This window comes from Gobio gobio (assembly GCF_949357685.1).
Source record: "Gobio gobio genome assembly, chromosome: 21".
NCBI lineage: Eukaryota > Metazoa > Chordata > Actinopteri > Cypriniformes > Gobionidae > Gobio > Gobio gobio.
In genome coordinates, this window is record NC_137117.1 from 18,133,111 (window position 1) to 18,147,305 (window position 14,195).

General features: G+C 38.0%; 1 protein-coding gene across 1 annotated transcript; it reads right to left on the reverse strand.

Annotated features, from left to right (window-relative positions):
* Window positions 1-1,580: 1,580 nt before the first annotated feature.
* On the reverse strand, window positions 1,581-12,934 carry tmdd1 (transmembrane and death domain 1; the record flags this gene model as incomplete). The annotated part of the gene is made up of 5 exons (XM_079802027.1): window positions 1,581-1,885; window positions 4,876-5,043; window positions 7,756-7,875; window positions 8,259-8,435; window positions 12,865-12,934. The coding sequence occupies 5 exons, from the start codon at window positions 12,932-12,934 to the stop codon at window positions 1,581-1,583; spliced, it is 840 nt and encodes a 279-aa protein (XP_079658153.1).
* Between the last annotated feature and the right edge of the window lie 1,261 nt (window positions 12,935-14,195).

The following is a 14,195-nucleotide window of genomic DNA, read 5'->3' on the forward strand; positions in this document are numbered from 1 at the left end:
ATACAGGTGTAAATGGGGTCTAAAACATTTTGAGCTTGTCCACATCTGACCACTTCCAGAGGTAGCCAAAAACACATTAGACTGGATTGCTTTCGTAGTGTAAACGCTCCTGTGATTGAATGTGTTCGAACAACCACAGTAGACCGCCCACTCTCCGCCTACTGCGTGAGCATTGAGAAGTGCACTAGTCAGACGGGATTTAAACTTTGTCGACTGAAGACCCAAGGTTGGTTTGAAAATGAAATGCGTACCAAGCACAATGTTCTCTCACATTCTTGTTTTCTAACACACACTCGCAGTGTTCGGCTGGTCTTGCGGCTCCCAGAGCAGAAATGAAAGCTGATGCTCTCTGCGCTTTTCCGTCGTCTCTGTGCTCGTTCATATGTAAATTGCATGAGCTTATTTTGTCCATTCGATCGAGAGGTCTGAAAAAGCCATACATTTTCCCGCCCATAGACCCTCCTCTCGAAGAAATCAGGACAGAAGTGTTTGAAAGTGGATAAAAGAGACGGATTAAAACACCAGGTGTAAACGAGAATGTGTCTCCCTCGTCTGCTTGTGATCCGATCAAAACGCATCTTAATACCAGGTGTAAACATGGCCTTAAAGTTTCAGTACGTGGCCTTTTGGCCTGCCGGTGTTTTGAATATACAACACCTCCCCTCCCCGGCGCTATAATTTGTTTAGATGTTGATTTATGAACTAATTGCCTATAATTGCTGCTTAGTACCACTATTAATCCATGATGTGTGGTTCCAGGAGCACATTAGTCTGGATTTATATAATGAAGTAATTAGTTCAATTATAGAAGAAATAAAAGGAAGGAAAAAGGATGAGGACGAGGAAGGGGCATGTTTTTTTTAGGAGAAGAGAAGCACTTAAATGATAAAAACGAGGCTCCCAGTGTGTGCGAGAGATACTTTGCTTGCGAGTGAGCTCATTTCCTGCTGCATTGCTCATCTTGGTGAATTAGTTCCTTCTGTACTTCATTCCAAACCATTCAGCGCTCTCCCCCATGTGTTTTCCTTGCCATACTCGCCCAGTCTATCCTGTCTCTCTGAGGTTGACGTACAGACTGCATTGTCTGCAGGCATTGTCATTGTTATTAGCCTTGTGGATTGCTTCAGGGGGTATGTGCAAGCTCAGGGGAGAAGGAGCCAGGCTGGATAATTAGTTTTTCCTCAATGCCAGACGAGCGCACCGCCACTGTCGCGGACTGGAAACAGGAAGTGCTAAGATTGTCAAGGCAACAGCAGCCAGGCTGCATTCCAGCGCAGCCTCCCCTACACACCATCAAATCACTGACAGGACAATGGCAGCGGTCTCGATGGAGGTAACAGATTGCTGTCATTATGTTCTGTCAGGTGCTTTATTGCAGAAATGTCTTTATGAGAGGCAGTGGGAACTGTCTGCGCTGAAGGTGTCGGCATGTGCGGCTGTCTAACTGTAGTTTAAATAGCACACTAGATGAGATAACGGCCGATAAGAAGGCACTTTGAGACAAGTAGCATGGGTCATTCATAATCAGCCATCAAAGGCACATTTTAATGATGAATTTCATACTGATGAACATGGCTTCATTATTGTCCTGCACATCCATTACTCGGTTTGCGTGTGTCCTCTGGGTGACGTAGCTCTGATGATGTCACAACACTGAGGAGGGGACAGTGACAGGGTTGATGCCTAGACCTGGATTTGGTTCTGTTGCCACGGGATACATATATGCTAATAAGCAAGATGGCAACGCTCATGAGCAGTGAGCTGGCAAATCCAAGCAGGAGGCCGTAAAGTAGAGGCCATGCTCTGTTTAGCAGATGGGGCTGATAAGGTGGCACTGGTTGCCTTTTCACCACCAAGTCAACGTCTTTCCAGGTGAACCCTCTGCCTGTAAAGCAATCAGTGACAAGAGTTGTTAGCATGAGTCATTGCTTTTCAGATAAGATACAGTTGCTTACATACAACCATATTTGATAATTGTTCTTGAGCTGACAGATTGGATAGTTGATAATTATATTGTGTTTACATAATGTATTAAAAAGTAATTTAATTTGGGGGGTATATTATGAGGAATCAAATTTTCCTTGATATTTTAAAATATTGTTCATTGTAAACAGCATTGCGATTTTTATAACTTTCACGTATGGCCCAGGGCCAGTGTCCAGTTGCTCAGTCGGGCCGATGTTTGCGTTCATTGATCATACTGTACATGTGCCTTGCAGACTTAAACATTTTATTTTTTGGTGATGTATTGAACATTGTTGATGGAAATTCTGCAGATGTTAATATTTCACTGAGGTCAAGTGATCTAGTTGTCGGAACTGTGAAAATGATTTGCGAAGGTTTTGGAATATCAGTTTAGCGAGGGTTGAAAAATGTTAAACAAATCGTAGTATGTTATTGGTTTCCGGCAAACATGTTAGTTGTTATTGCAAATTAAAAACCTTTCCTTGTGGCAAATAACACTTACTGTAATGAAAAATAGAAGTAGATTTAAATTGAATTATTAAAATTAAATATTTTAAAATATTTAATAAAATCGAGAGGAATAGATTACAATTTATCATCAAATGTTACATTTTCTGTGGCTAAAAAGACAGAATTAACACATTTTTATATATACACATTTTATATACTCTACCATTCAAAAGTTTGGGGTCAGTACGTTTTAAAAAAAAGATATTAATACTTTTATTCAGCAAGGACTCATTGACACATTCTGATCAAAATGGACAGTAAAGACTTTTAAATAAATTCTAATAATGTAATTATCAGTAATGATGCTGAAAATTCAGCTTTGACATCACAGGAATAAATTACATTTTATAATATATTAAAATAGAAAAATGTGTTTTTAAATTGTAATAATATTTCATAAGATTACTGTTTTCAAACTGTATTTGTAATAAAAAAAAAACTGTAGCCTTTCTAAGAAGAACTTCTTTCAAAAACATTACAAATCACCAAGGCTTGGTTTCACAGAAAGGGCTTAGATTAAACCAGGATTAGGCCTTAGTTCCATTAGGACATTTAAGTAGCTTTAATAAGTTGCTTTAGCCTTAAAAAACATTCCTGGTGTGCATCTTGAGACAAAACAATGGCAGTGACACATTTTAAGATATGTCAGTGCAAGTTGCTTTCAGTTAAAACAACAAATGAACATATAGTTATTTAAAAAAATAATAATGGTGGGGCAAGTTAAGCAGAAACTGATGCTAAGCAGCCAAACTAGCTTGTTACGTTTATTCATCAACAACGCCTAATCAGTGCTCAGAAACTTGGCTCCTTTTCGACCAGGGATGTCCAAACCTGCTGCTGGAGGGCCACTGTCCTGCAGAGTTTAGCTCATACTGGCTTCAAAACACCTGCCTGGAAGTGTCTGGAAGACCTTGATTAGCTGGTTCAGGTGTGTTTAATTGGGGTTGGGGCTAAACTCCAATTATATAATTGACAGTGGGCCTACAGGAGCAGGATTGGTCACCTCTGTTCTAGACTAACATTATAACGCTACGTCTACTAACGCTACGAGTGTCAGTCCAAATCCGATTTTTGTCCATATCCGATAGTGATGCAAAGTCCGATTCTTTTCCGCGAACCGGTTCTTTTCGGACAGTTCGGCTCAATGAACCGGTTCAAAAAGCTGATTCATAGGTTCCTGACCTCATCATGCAATGATGTCACTATGCATTTTCTTTTATGCTTTTTTATGCGTTTCTCAGTGTCGTGTATCAAGGACACATTCAAATAAAGTAATCTGTGTCAATGTATATTGAAATAATCGAATAAAGTTATTTGGGTGAGTTATTGCCTTTCATTCACTTAAAGGAATAGTTCACCCAAAAATGAAAATTAGCCCATGATTTACTCACCCTCAAGTCATCCTAGGTGAATGACATTCTTCTTTCAGACGAATAAATCTGAGTTATATTACAAAAGTCCAGGCTAATCCAAGCATTAGAATTGGCATAATAGTTGCTCTGTTTTTGAAGTCCATAAAAAGTGCATCTGTCCGTCAAATAACGTGCTCCACGCGGCTCCGGGGTGTTAAAGGCCTTCTGAAGTGAATCGATGCGTTTGTGTAAGAAAAATATCCATGTTTAAAACTTTATCAAGTAAACTTTCGGCCGACCGCCTTCCGTGGAAAAGTGTTGAATGTTGAAAGTGAAACTCAAGATGCGTACGTGACGTCATGACGAGCGGACCTGGTCGTGTTAGTCTTTCGATCGGCAGGGGAACTTTCAACACTTTTTCCATAAATTGAACAGGGAAGGCGGTCGGCCGAAAGTTTACTTTATGAAGTTTTAAATATGGATATTTTTCTTACACCAACGCATCGATTCGCTTCAGAAGGCCTTTATTAACACCCCGGAGCTGCGTGGAGCACGTTATTTGACGGACAGATGCACTTTTTATGGACTTCAAAAACAGAGCAACTTTTACTGCAATTCTAATGCTTGGATTAGCCTGGACTTTTGTGATATAACTCCGATTTTATTCGTCTGAAAGAAGAATGTCATATACACCTAGGATGACTTAAGGGTGAGTAACTCATGGGCTAATTTTCATTTTTGGGTGAACTATCCTTTTAAGTTAATGGTGTTTGTGAAAAAAAATATATGGTTGTTTTTATTAATTCAATTTAAGTACCTAGTTGCCTACTATCTAGTAAATATTACAGTATACAAACATCACAGACAATGGCAGACAGAGACCAGGGCAGTTCTGGCATAATGTCAATAACACTTCTATAAATGACTTGCAGGTTATTTATAGTTATTGATGTAAATCCCTAAAGTAACGAAAAAAGGTACCGGTACCGAATTTTGGGTATCGGTTAAAATGTGAATGGTACCCTACCCTACTGCCGAGGCATCTCACCCTGTTTTGCAGAGTACTGCAGCACCTCCTCATGGTTCCCATGATCATCATGATCTTCTGGTTGATGCTTCTCCAGATGGGTGGCCATTTTGCTAACAAGTTCATGGTAGCCTTCCACATATCTCTGCATAGCAAGCGTTTTGTCCTGGTTGATGTTCTTACCCACCTCTGTTAGATAAAAAGCACATGCATTACATCTAGTCCAGTTGTCTTTCCTCATAGGGTTTTAACATGAATTAACTTCATTACTTGATGACAATTATGCTGGAGGCAGCTCTTGCAGATGTTTATTTGTGACATTCATTTCATATTCGTACAAGACACAAACAATTCTTGCTGCACATTAAGAAATCAAAAAGAGAGTAATAGCCTTCATGAACGCCTTGAAATGAGATTAACTAAGTGTGCAGGGCCCAATAAATGTAGCACGTATAATGAAGCAAGAACAACTGAAGACGATACACATGCCGGAACATAAGTATGCTATTTATCTAAGGTGCTGTCGCTGAGTGGCTACTGCTCATCATAGCTCATTTACAGGCCGGCAATTAAAGCTCTTGTAATTGCCGCATTGTGCATTTCCCATACGCATGAGTTTCTGTGTTTGCAGAGGAATCATTTTTATTTTCTGCAACGCACCGCTTTGACTGAAGGATGTTCTTGGGCTGTCGAGCCTGTCATTTTTCCCCCCTCTTCTTCTCTGTTTATCCCTTTCTCCCTTTAACGGAGATGATGAAAGGAACAGATGGCGTGTAGTGAATCTGATGTCAGCTCCAGCGAGCCTGCTGTCATATCGTTTGCACCTTCTCATATCTGATGCCATTCGGCTGTGGAGTCGCCTGTTCGCCGGACCACAATCACTGCCAGAGGAGTGACAGGGTGCAAAGTGCGTTCCGTCAGAAATGTATAAAAATAACATTATGCATTCTGCATTCTGCTGAGTTTCATCTTTTGGTGTGCAAGATGAATTACTGAATTAGCTCGGTGCTTTTTGCATCAGTGGTGTGCTAAAACAAAACGAAATGGAAAAACTCTTTTATAAAGTTTCTGGCAAGTGAATATCATTTTAGCTGTGGTTTTGTAGGGGTCCTTTAAGGGGATGTAGTTTTACTATGTTAAAAATTAGGGCTGCCCTCTGTAGTTGATCACACATTAGTCGACAAGATGAGGCTTAGTCGACCAAATTTGTATTAATCGTCGTAGAAAAAAACAACACAAGCAAAGGTTCATGTGGTAATGCAAATATTCACATATCATTAATCAACCTCAATCATGGCTTATCATTTAAAACATGTTAGTAGTAGCCTAAGTTTACTTGGCCGTTTGCTCTAACCTTAACGCTAAATGTGCGCTATTATTAGGTGCATATCCAAGTGTTCTTGCAGAGTGTGGATGCTAAATTAGTACCGCGCTAACTGCATGACATGTTTAACTTGACATGCATTTCAGTCTATAGGCACATCACAAAACTGTTGAGATGACGAGTCAGTCAGCATCTGCAACAAGCTTTATGCGTGCACTTGAGTGCTTCATTAATATTTTAAAGGCTTATTATTGGTTTAGTATTTCTCTGTATTGTAGAACAATGTTAGCAATGTTACATATAATATATTTTTTCTCAGCCCTGAAACTAAAACCTTTTTCTGATGCCACTCACCCAGTATGGGCTATATTTAAGTAATTAAAATAAATATCATAAACGTCTGACTAGTCGACTAATGGTTTAAAAGAACGACTACTAGTCGAGAAGAAAAATGTTTAGATGGGGCAGCCTTAGTTAAAATACTTTCTTCTATACCTTTTTAGTTTGTTGAGGGATAATCCTCAGACATTTTTGACTTTCCGACTTATATGTGAAGTTCCTTTGAAATTTGAAGTATCATCTGAATTTTTTTTTTTTTGATTGTTTTATTATTTGATCTTAATTCTGGATGATTTGAAGTAACAGTAATTCTCATAAAGATCATTTTTAATGACAAATCAGTTTGACAAAACAGTCGTCAATCAGACACTATTAAATATTATTTATATATTTATATATACACATAATAATTCATATTTAATAGATATATAATCTTCAGTTGAACATTAATAATTAATACAATTTTGCATTTTATGTAATGTAAATCTGATCAATTAAAAAAAAAATACTGATAAATTAAAGAATCTCTAATATCAGCCAATAACCTTTATAGTAACAATATATTGTGCATCTTTACTCAATAGCGTACACATTATTGTATGTTAGTTTGACTGTTTACTGAGTGTGGTGGTGCAGTGCATGTATGTGTGTCACTAGCCGCATTTCCATTACCCTTCAAATTGCGCAAATTGAAAATACTCCTAAAGGAAACACGTACATTTAGCCAAAAATATATTGCAAAAACATTTTTACGCTCTCCTGAGGTGGTTTTTCATTTCGAAAAATTTATATTTCACAAAACTGCATTGGAAACAGTTTTTTCGTATTTACAGGTCACCTGGCGTACATAAAAGTAACATGATGATTCTGAATCAACAGTTCCTCTGTGAAATCGTGTACTATAACTTCGTCATATGAAACACGTCATATGTGGCCGCTCCCAAGTACAAGGGCTTTACTTGCCATTAATGCTTGGATAACACACCAACGTCTCCTTCGATTAAAAATAATGGCTAGTGCGGTGACTGCGATATACGTAAACCTACTAACATCCGTCACCATGAGTTTTGGAATGACTTATTGCGAGATAAGAAAAAATTATGTTTTAGTCGCATAACATCGGTTAATGGAAACGGCATCATTTCGCAATAGATTTTGATCAACATTTAGAAAATAACGCAAAAGTTTTGCGCAAATCTGTGATGGAAACCAGGCTAGTGTTGTTGTGTGCCGCTGACCTATGGCAATGTCAGTCCTGCCGATCTGTTGCAGTGCACGAGACAGCCTGTCGTAGTATATCTGCTTGCCGTGAATCTGCAGCCAATCCTTCAGCGCTGAGCGACAGGGGGGCTTCTGGTCTGACAATCACATACACATGCACAATATCAAACATGCTCCAGACAGGCAGCAATAGAAGCAACAGCTCTTCAGTTGTTCAGGCAATTAAACAATTCATTCATGTCCCACTACCTCGATAGATTTCATTTCTGATGAAAAGGGATTATTTCAACAATTTGTCTGGTTGAGATGTCTCTCGAGTGGACCTCTCAACGGCAGACTGATGTGTGCAGTGGCGATAAACAAATACATTTGGCTGCTTATGACCTCTTCATTTACTGCAGGATGTGTCATGTCACACATCGCACTGCTGGGATTCATTAGCATAAAACAAATAAGTATCAATTTATTAGCGCTGATTGAAACTATTTAAAGCAGCCACGCTTGTGTCTATCATGCTTACCTGTGTTTCTGCGGCTTCTTGGCTGCAGTAACTGGTTCCTTTCAGCAGATAGTCGGTCCAAGTGTTGGAAGATGTTCTCTTCAGGTTGAGACATGTCAGAGATGAGCTCCTCACACTCACGATCGGTCAGTAGCTCCACCAGACGCTCCAGCTGGTGAGGTCCAATGTCCTCTGCCACTGTGGCAGAAGTGGAAAAATCAGACACATTTCAATATGTTGTTTCCCCCTCACTTATAATGTTAGTCAAGGTTATTTGCACTAAAACGTTGTAATTTAGTTTGACATGACCATTCTATATGTAAATTATCTCTTTTTTTGATTGACTAATCGTTTTGTGTGTGAAAATGAGTAACCACGCCTCAAGTCACTCCTCAAAAAGTTTTTGATATGTAAATGTGCACGGTTATATTCTAATGTACACTTGGATATGAATCTGAATTGGTTGTCTTTTTGAAGTGTCAGATGTTTTCAGAACTTTGGGGTCGCTCAGTAGATATTATTTAAATTTTTTTTTTTAAAGAAGTCTCTTATTCTCACCAGGGCTGCATTTATTTGATCAAATATTCAGTAAAATAGTAATATTGTGAAATATTATTTACAGTTTTAACTTTTTTAATGTATTTTAAAATGTAATTCCTCTGATGGCAAAGCTGAATTTTCAGCATCATTACTCCAGTCTTCAGTGTCACATGATCCTTCAGAAATCATTCTAATATTCTGATTTGCTGCTCAAGAAACATTTCTTATGATGATCATTGTTAAAAACAGTCGTGCTGCTTAATATTTTTGTGGGAACCGTGATACTTTAGTTCAGGATTCAGGCACATGGTTATGTTAAAAATATATGATGGGAGGAAAAAGTATATCTCAATGCTTTTAGCATTCTCGCAAATGCTTTACTGTCACTTTCAGTTAAAGCATTCTCGCTAGAGCCCTGCACGGGCCTCAAAACTAGGCCCTAGCCCGGCCCTGGCCCGAGACGCTGAGGCCCTAGCCCGGCCCGTGTCCGACAGCTCATCAAAATTATTAGCCCGAGTCCAACTGGAGCCCGTGTTTCTTTTTACACATTAGTTGCAGCCATTAAAATAGTTCAGTTTTGTTTTTAATGTCAAAGTAGTTATATTTCGTTTTGTTTCTTTATTAAGTTAATTTAGAAAAATGTTTGAAGCATTTTTTTGGTTGTTAAATTAAAGTTTTTGTTCTTTAAAGTGATGACCAAGCGGTCAGCGGCCGACAGTGAGTTAACCCAACGCTTTAGCCTCTCAAATCAACACTTAACTTGTCTCGCTTATAAAATCCATATAAAACACTTAAAGCATCGTTTAAACTTTTGACAAGATGAGGCAGGTAGATCACAACGGTGCGCGCAAACGAAACGGGCTACACAATCTAAACAAATAAAAATAAAACAAAACACGCTGGTTGTCTTGCCTTACATCTCTACTCGAAATTAATATAAATCCGATCTTCAATTCCTGTGCTATATGCACATTTAACAGAGTTCATGTCAACGAAAGCAACCAATATGAGCATTTTATTCATCAGCTCATTTCAACATCAAAGACCGCATTATGAGAACGAGCGACCTAAACACTGGTAAAGAGCCTTTAGTCTCATTAGTTTTAATGAAGATTGTTGTGTTTTTGAGCATCTAAGACTTAGCTTATTTTCAGTTTCACTTGCGGCCGTTTGCGTGTTGGCTTGCTTTACTCATTTGCGGCGATGCGAGTTGCATAGCACTGTCCTCTAAACACTGTGCGAGTCAGTCTTGACAGTTGCGGACTCGCAATATCATGGTCTCATGTTGTTTCCACCAGCGCAGCACATCTCATTGTTTCTTTTAATTATTGAATGTCTAAAATATAAAATGAAGGAGAAGCCTACAAAGGCCCGAAGCCCGGCCCGCATTTGAGGTATGAAGGGAAAATTGTCCCGAAGCCCGGCCCTAGGGGAGTATAAAAGGTTTTTTTTCGCTAAATAAAAGTAATTCTTAATAAGTAATCATTTCTTTCAAAACCAAAAAAGATCTAACCTCCTCCAAACTTATGAATGATAGTGTACACTCTCTCTCTATCTATCTATCTATCTATCTATCTATCTATCTATCTATCTATCTATCTATCTATCTATCTATCTATCTATCTATCTATCTATCTATCTATCTATCTATCTATCTATCTATCTATCTATCTATCTATCTATCTATCTATCTATCTATCTATCTATCTATCTATCTATCTATCTATCTATCTATCTATCTATCTATCTATCTATCTATCTATCATATATGAGACAGAATAAGATAATGAGTATATTTACTTTTATAAATAAAAGTAATTCTTAATAAGTAATCATTTCTTTCAAAACCAAAAAAGATCTAACCTCCTCCAAACTTATGAATGATAGTGTACACTCTCTCTCTCTATCTATCTCTCTATCTCTATCTCTATCTCTCTATCTCTATCTCTCTATCTCTCTATCTCTATCTCTCTATCTATCTCTATCTATCTATCTATCTATCTATCTATCTATCTATATCTATCTATCTATCTATCTATCTATCTATCTATCTATCTATCTATCTATCTATCTATCTATCTATCTATCTATCTATCTATCTATCTATCTATCTATCTATCTATCTATCTATCTATCTATCTATCTATCTATCTATCTATCTATCTATCTATCTATCTATCTATCTATCTATCTATCTATCTATCTATCTATCTATCTATCTATCTATCTATCTATCTATCTATCTATCTATCTATCTATCTATCTATCTATCTATCTATCTATCTATCTATCTATCTATCTATCTATCTATCTATCTATCTATCTATCTATCTATCTATCTATCTATCTATCTATCTATCTATCTATCTATCTATCTATCTATCTATCTATCTATCTATCTATCTATCTATCTATCTATCTATCTATCTATCTATCTATCTATCTATCTATCTATCTATCTATCTATCTATCTATCTATCTATCTATCTATCTATCTATCTATCTATCTATCTATCTATCTATCTATCTATCTATCTATCTATCTATCTATCTATCTATCTATCTATCTATCTATCTATCTATCTATCTATCTATCTATCTATCTATCTATCTATCTATCTATCTATCTATCTATCTATCTATCTATCTATCTATCTATCTATCTATCTATCTATCTATCTATCTATCTATCTATCTATCTATCTATCTATCTATCTATCTATCTATCTATCTATCTATCTATCTATCTATCTATCTATCTATCTATCTATCTATCTATCTATCTATCTATCTATCTATCTATCTATCTATCTATCTATCTATCTATCTATCTATCTATCTATCTATCTATCTATCTATCTATCTATCTATCTATCTATCTATCTATCTATCTATCTATCTATCTATCTATCTATCTATCTATCTATCTATCTATCTATCTATCTATCTATCTATCTATCTATCTATCTATCTATCTATCTATCTATCTATCTATCTATCTATCTATCTATCTATCTATCTATCTATCTATCTATCTATCTATCTATCTATCTATCTATCTATCTATCTATCTATCTATCTATCTAATCATATATGAGACAGAATAAGATAATGAGTATACTGAGTAAGGCATGGACATTTCTATAGTCAAAAAAAATTCTTGTTTGTTTCTTATTTGCCCTCCATTTTCATATCAACTTTTTATTCAATGGATAAGTTAAGGTCTTGAGGTGCAGTGCAGTAATAATTTGTCACATAACACCTCTCTCTCTCCAACACACACACACACACACACACACACACACACACACACACACACACACACACACACACACACACACACACACACACACACACACACACACACACACACACACACACACACACACACACACACACACACACACACACACACACACACACACACACATTCTTGAATGTGGTTTACGGGGACTTTCCATAGGCGTAATGTTCTTTATACTGTACAAACCGTATATATTCTATCCTCTTACACTAACCCTAACAATAAACCTACCCATCACACAAAACTTTCTGCATTTTTACGTCCAAAAAAACAGTTTAGTATGTTTTTTTTTTATTATCCATTTGGTCTACGAGGGCACAAGAAACAAAAGCATAAACCATGTTTACACTGTAATACCCATGTCATTATACTCATTTGTGTCCTCATAAACCACACACACACACACACACACACACACACACACACACACACACACACGCACACACACAATGTATGCATAAGTTGTGCCTGTACCATCCTAGGTGTACCTGTATCACGCTTGACAGTGTTTATGGCAGCTGTTATGACGGCAGCTGATACCATCCTTTGAAGAATATATAGAACAGCTGTGAATATCATGGGAGAGGCAGACGCGTGACATTGTGGGGAAGAGGTGTAATCAATTAATGGGGATGTGTGATAGGAGACGCATTTCCCTCTCTATCACTGTCACCTTCAGTGAATAAGCCACCCTCTCATGTCAATACCGCACAGCAGGTGGATCAGTCACGCAGAACTTTGTCTATTTGTTATTTGCATCTGCTGTAAGCCATCTCCACTCACCTGTATCGTCAGCGACACTTGGGCTGAAGAAAAGGAGGAGGAAGAAGAAGCTGAGCACCGATACTCGCATTGTAACTGAAATCTTTGAGATGGCAGTTACATCTGTGGGTCTGTATTTATTTTCAAATCGTCCGGAATCACGAGTCATCATGTGTGGAATTTGAAACTAAACAGTCTGTTCTGTTCTGTGGACAAATGGCTCTGTTTGGCCGGTTTCTGCTGAAGGAACAGCCAGTGCTGGAGGCTACGATCACACAGGCCTTAAATAGTCAAGGTCCTCAGCAAGGACGCCTTCTATTTCTCCTTATTCTCTTTCACTTTGTTTCTTCTCCTTGATGATTTAAATTAATAAACACCATGATTGTGAATTTAGCACCAAGCAATATTTTAAGCAAAAATATTAATATTTACTTGAGACATGATACACTTTTCCCAGTATTTTTGCAGAATGTTGTTTTTACACTCAGGGAGGGGAGCCCTATGTACATCCCCACAACCCCTTGGTGATTAAACCTATATATATATATATAGACACATACATTATATTGCCTAAACTTTTGGGACGTCTGCCTTTACATCCACATGAAATTTAATCACATCCCCCCTCTTAATCCGAAGGGTTTAATATGGAGTTGGGCCACTCTTTACAGCTTCAACTCTTCTGGGAAGGCTTTCCACCAGGTTTAGGAGCGTGTTTATGGGAATTTCTGACTATTCTTCTAGAAGCGCATTAGTGAGGTGAGGCACTGATGTTGGACAAGAAGGCCTGGCTCTCAGTCTCTGCTCTAATTCATCCCAAGTGTGTTCTATCTAGTTCAGGTCAGTCAAGTTCCTCCACACCAAACTCACTCATCCATGTCTTTATGGACCTTTCTTTGTTGGACCAGTCATGTTGGAACAGGAAGGGGCCATCCCCAAACTGTTCCCACATTGTTGGGAGCATGGAATTGTCCAAAATGTCTTGGTATGCTGAAGCATTAAGAGTTCACTTCAATGGGAACCAAGGCTCCATGTCAAACCCCTGAAAAACAACCCAACACCATAAACCCCCCCCCCCCCCGCCAAACTTTACACTTACAATGAAGTCAGGCAAGTACCGTTCTCCTGGCAAGCGGCAAACCCAGACTTGTCCATCAGATTGCCAGACAGAGAAGCGTGATTCGTCACTCCACAAACACGTCTCCACTGCTCTAGAGTCCATTGGCGGCGTGCTTTACATCACTGCATCCGATGCTTTGTATTGCACTTGGTGATGTAAGGCTTGGATGCAGCTGATCGGCCATGGCAACCCATTCCATGAAACTCTCTATCCACTGTTCTTGAGCTAATCT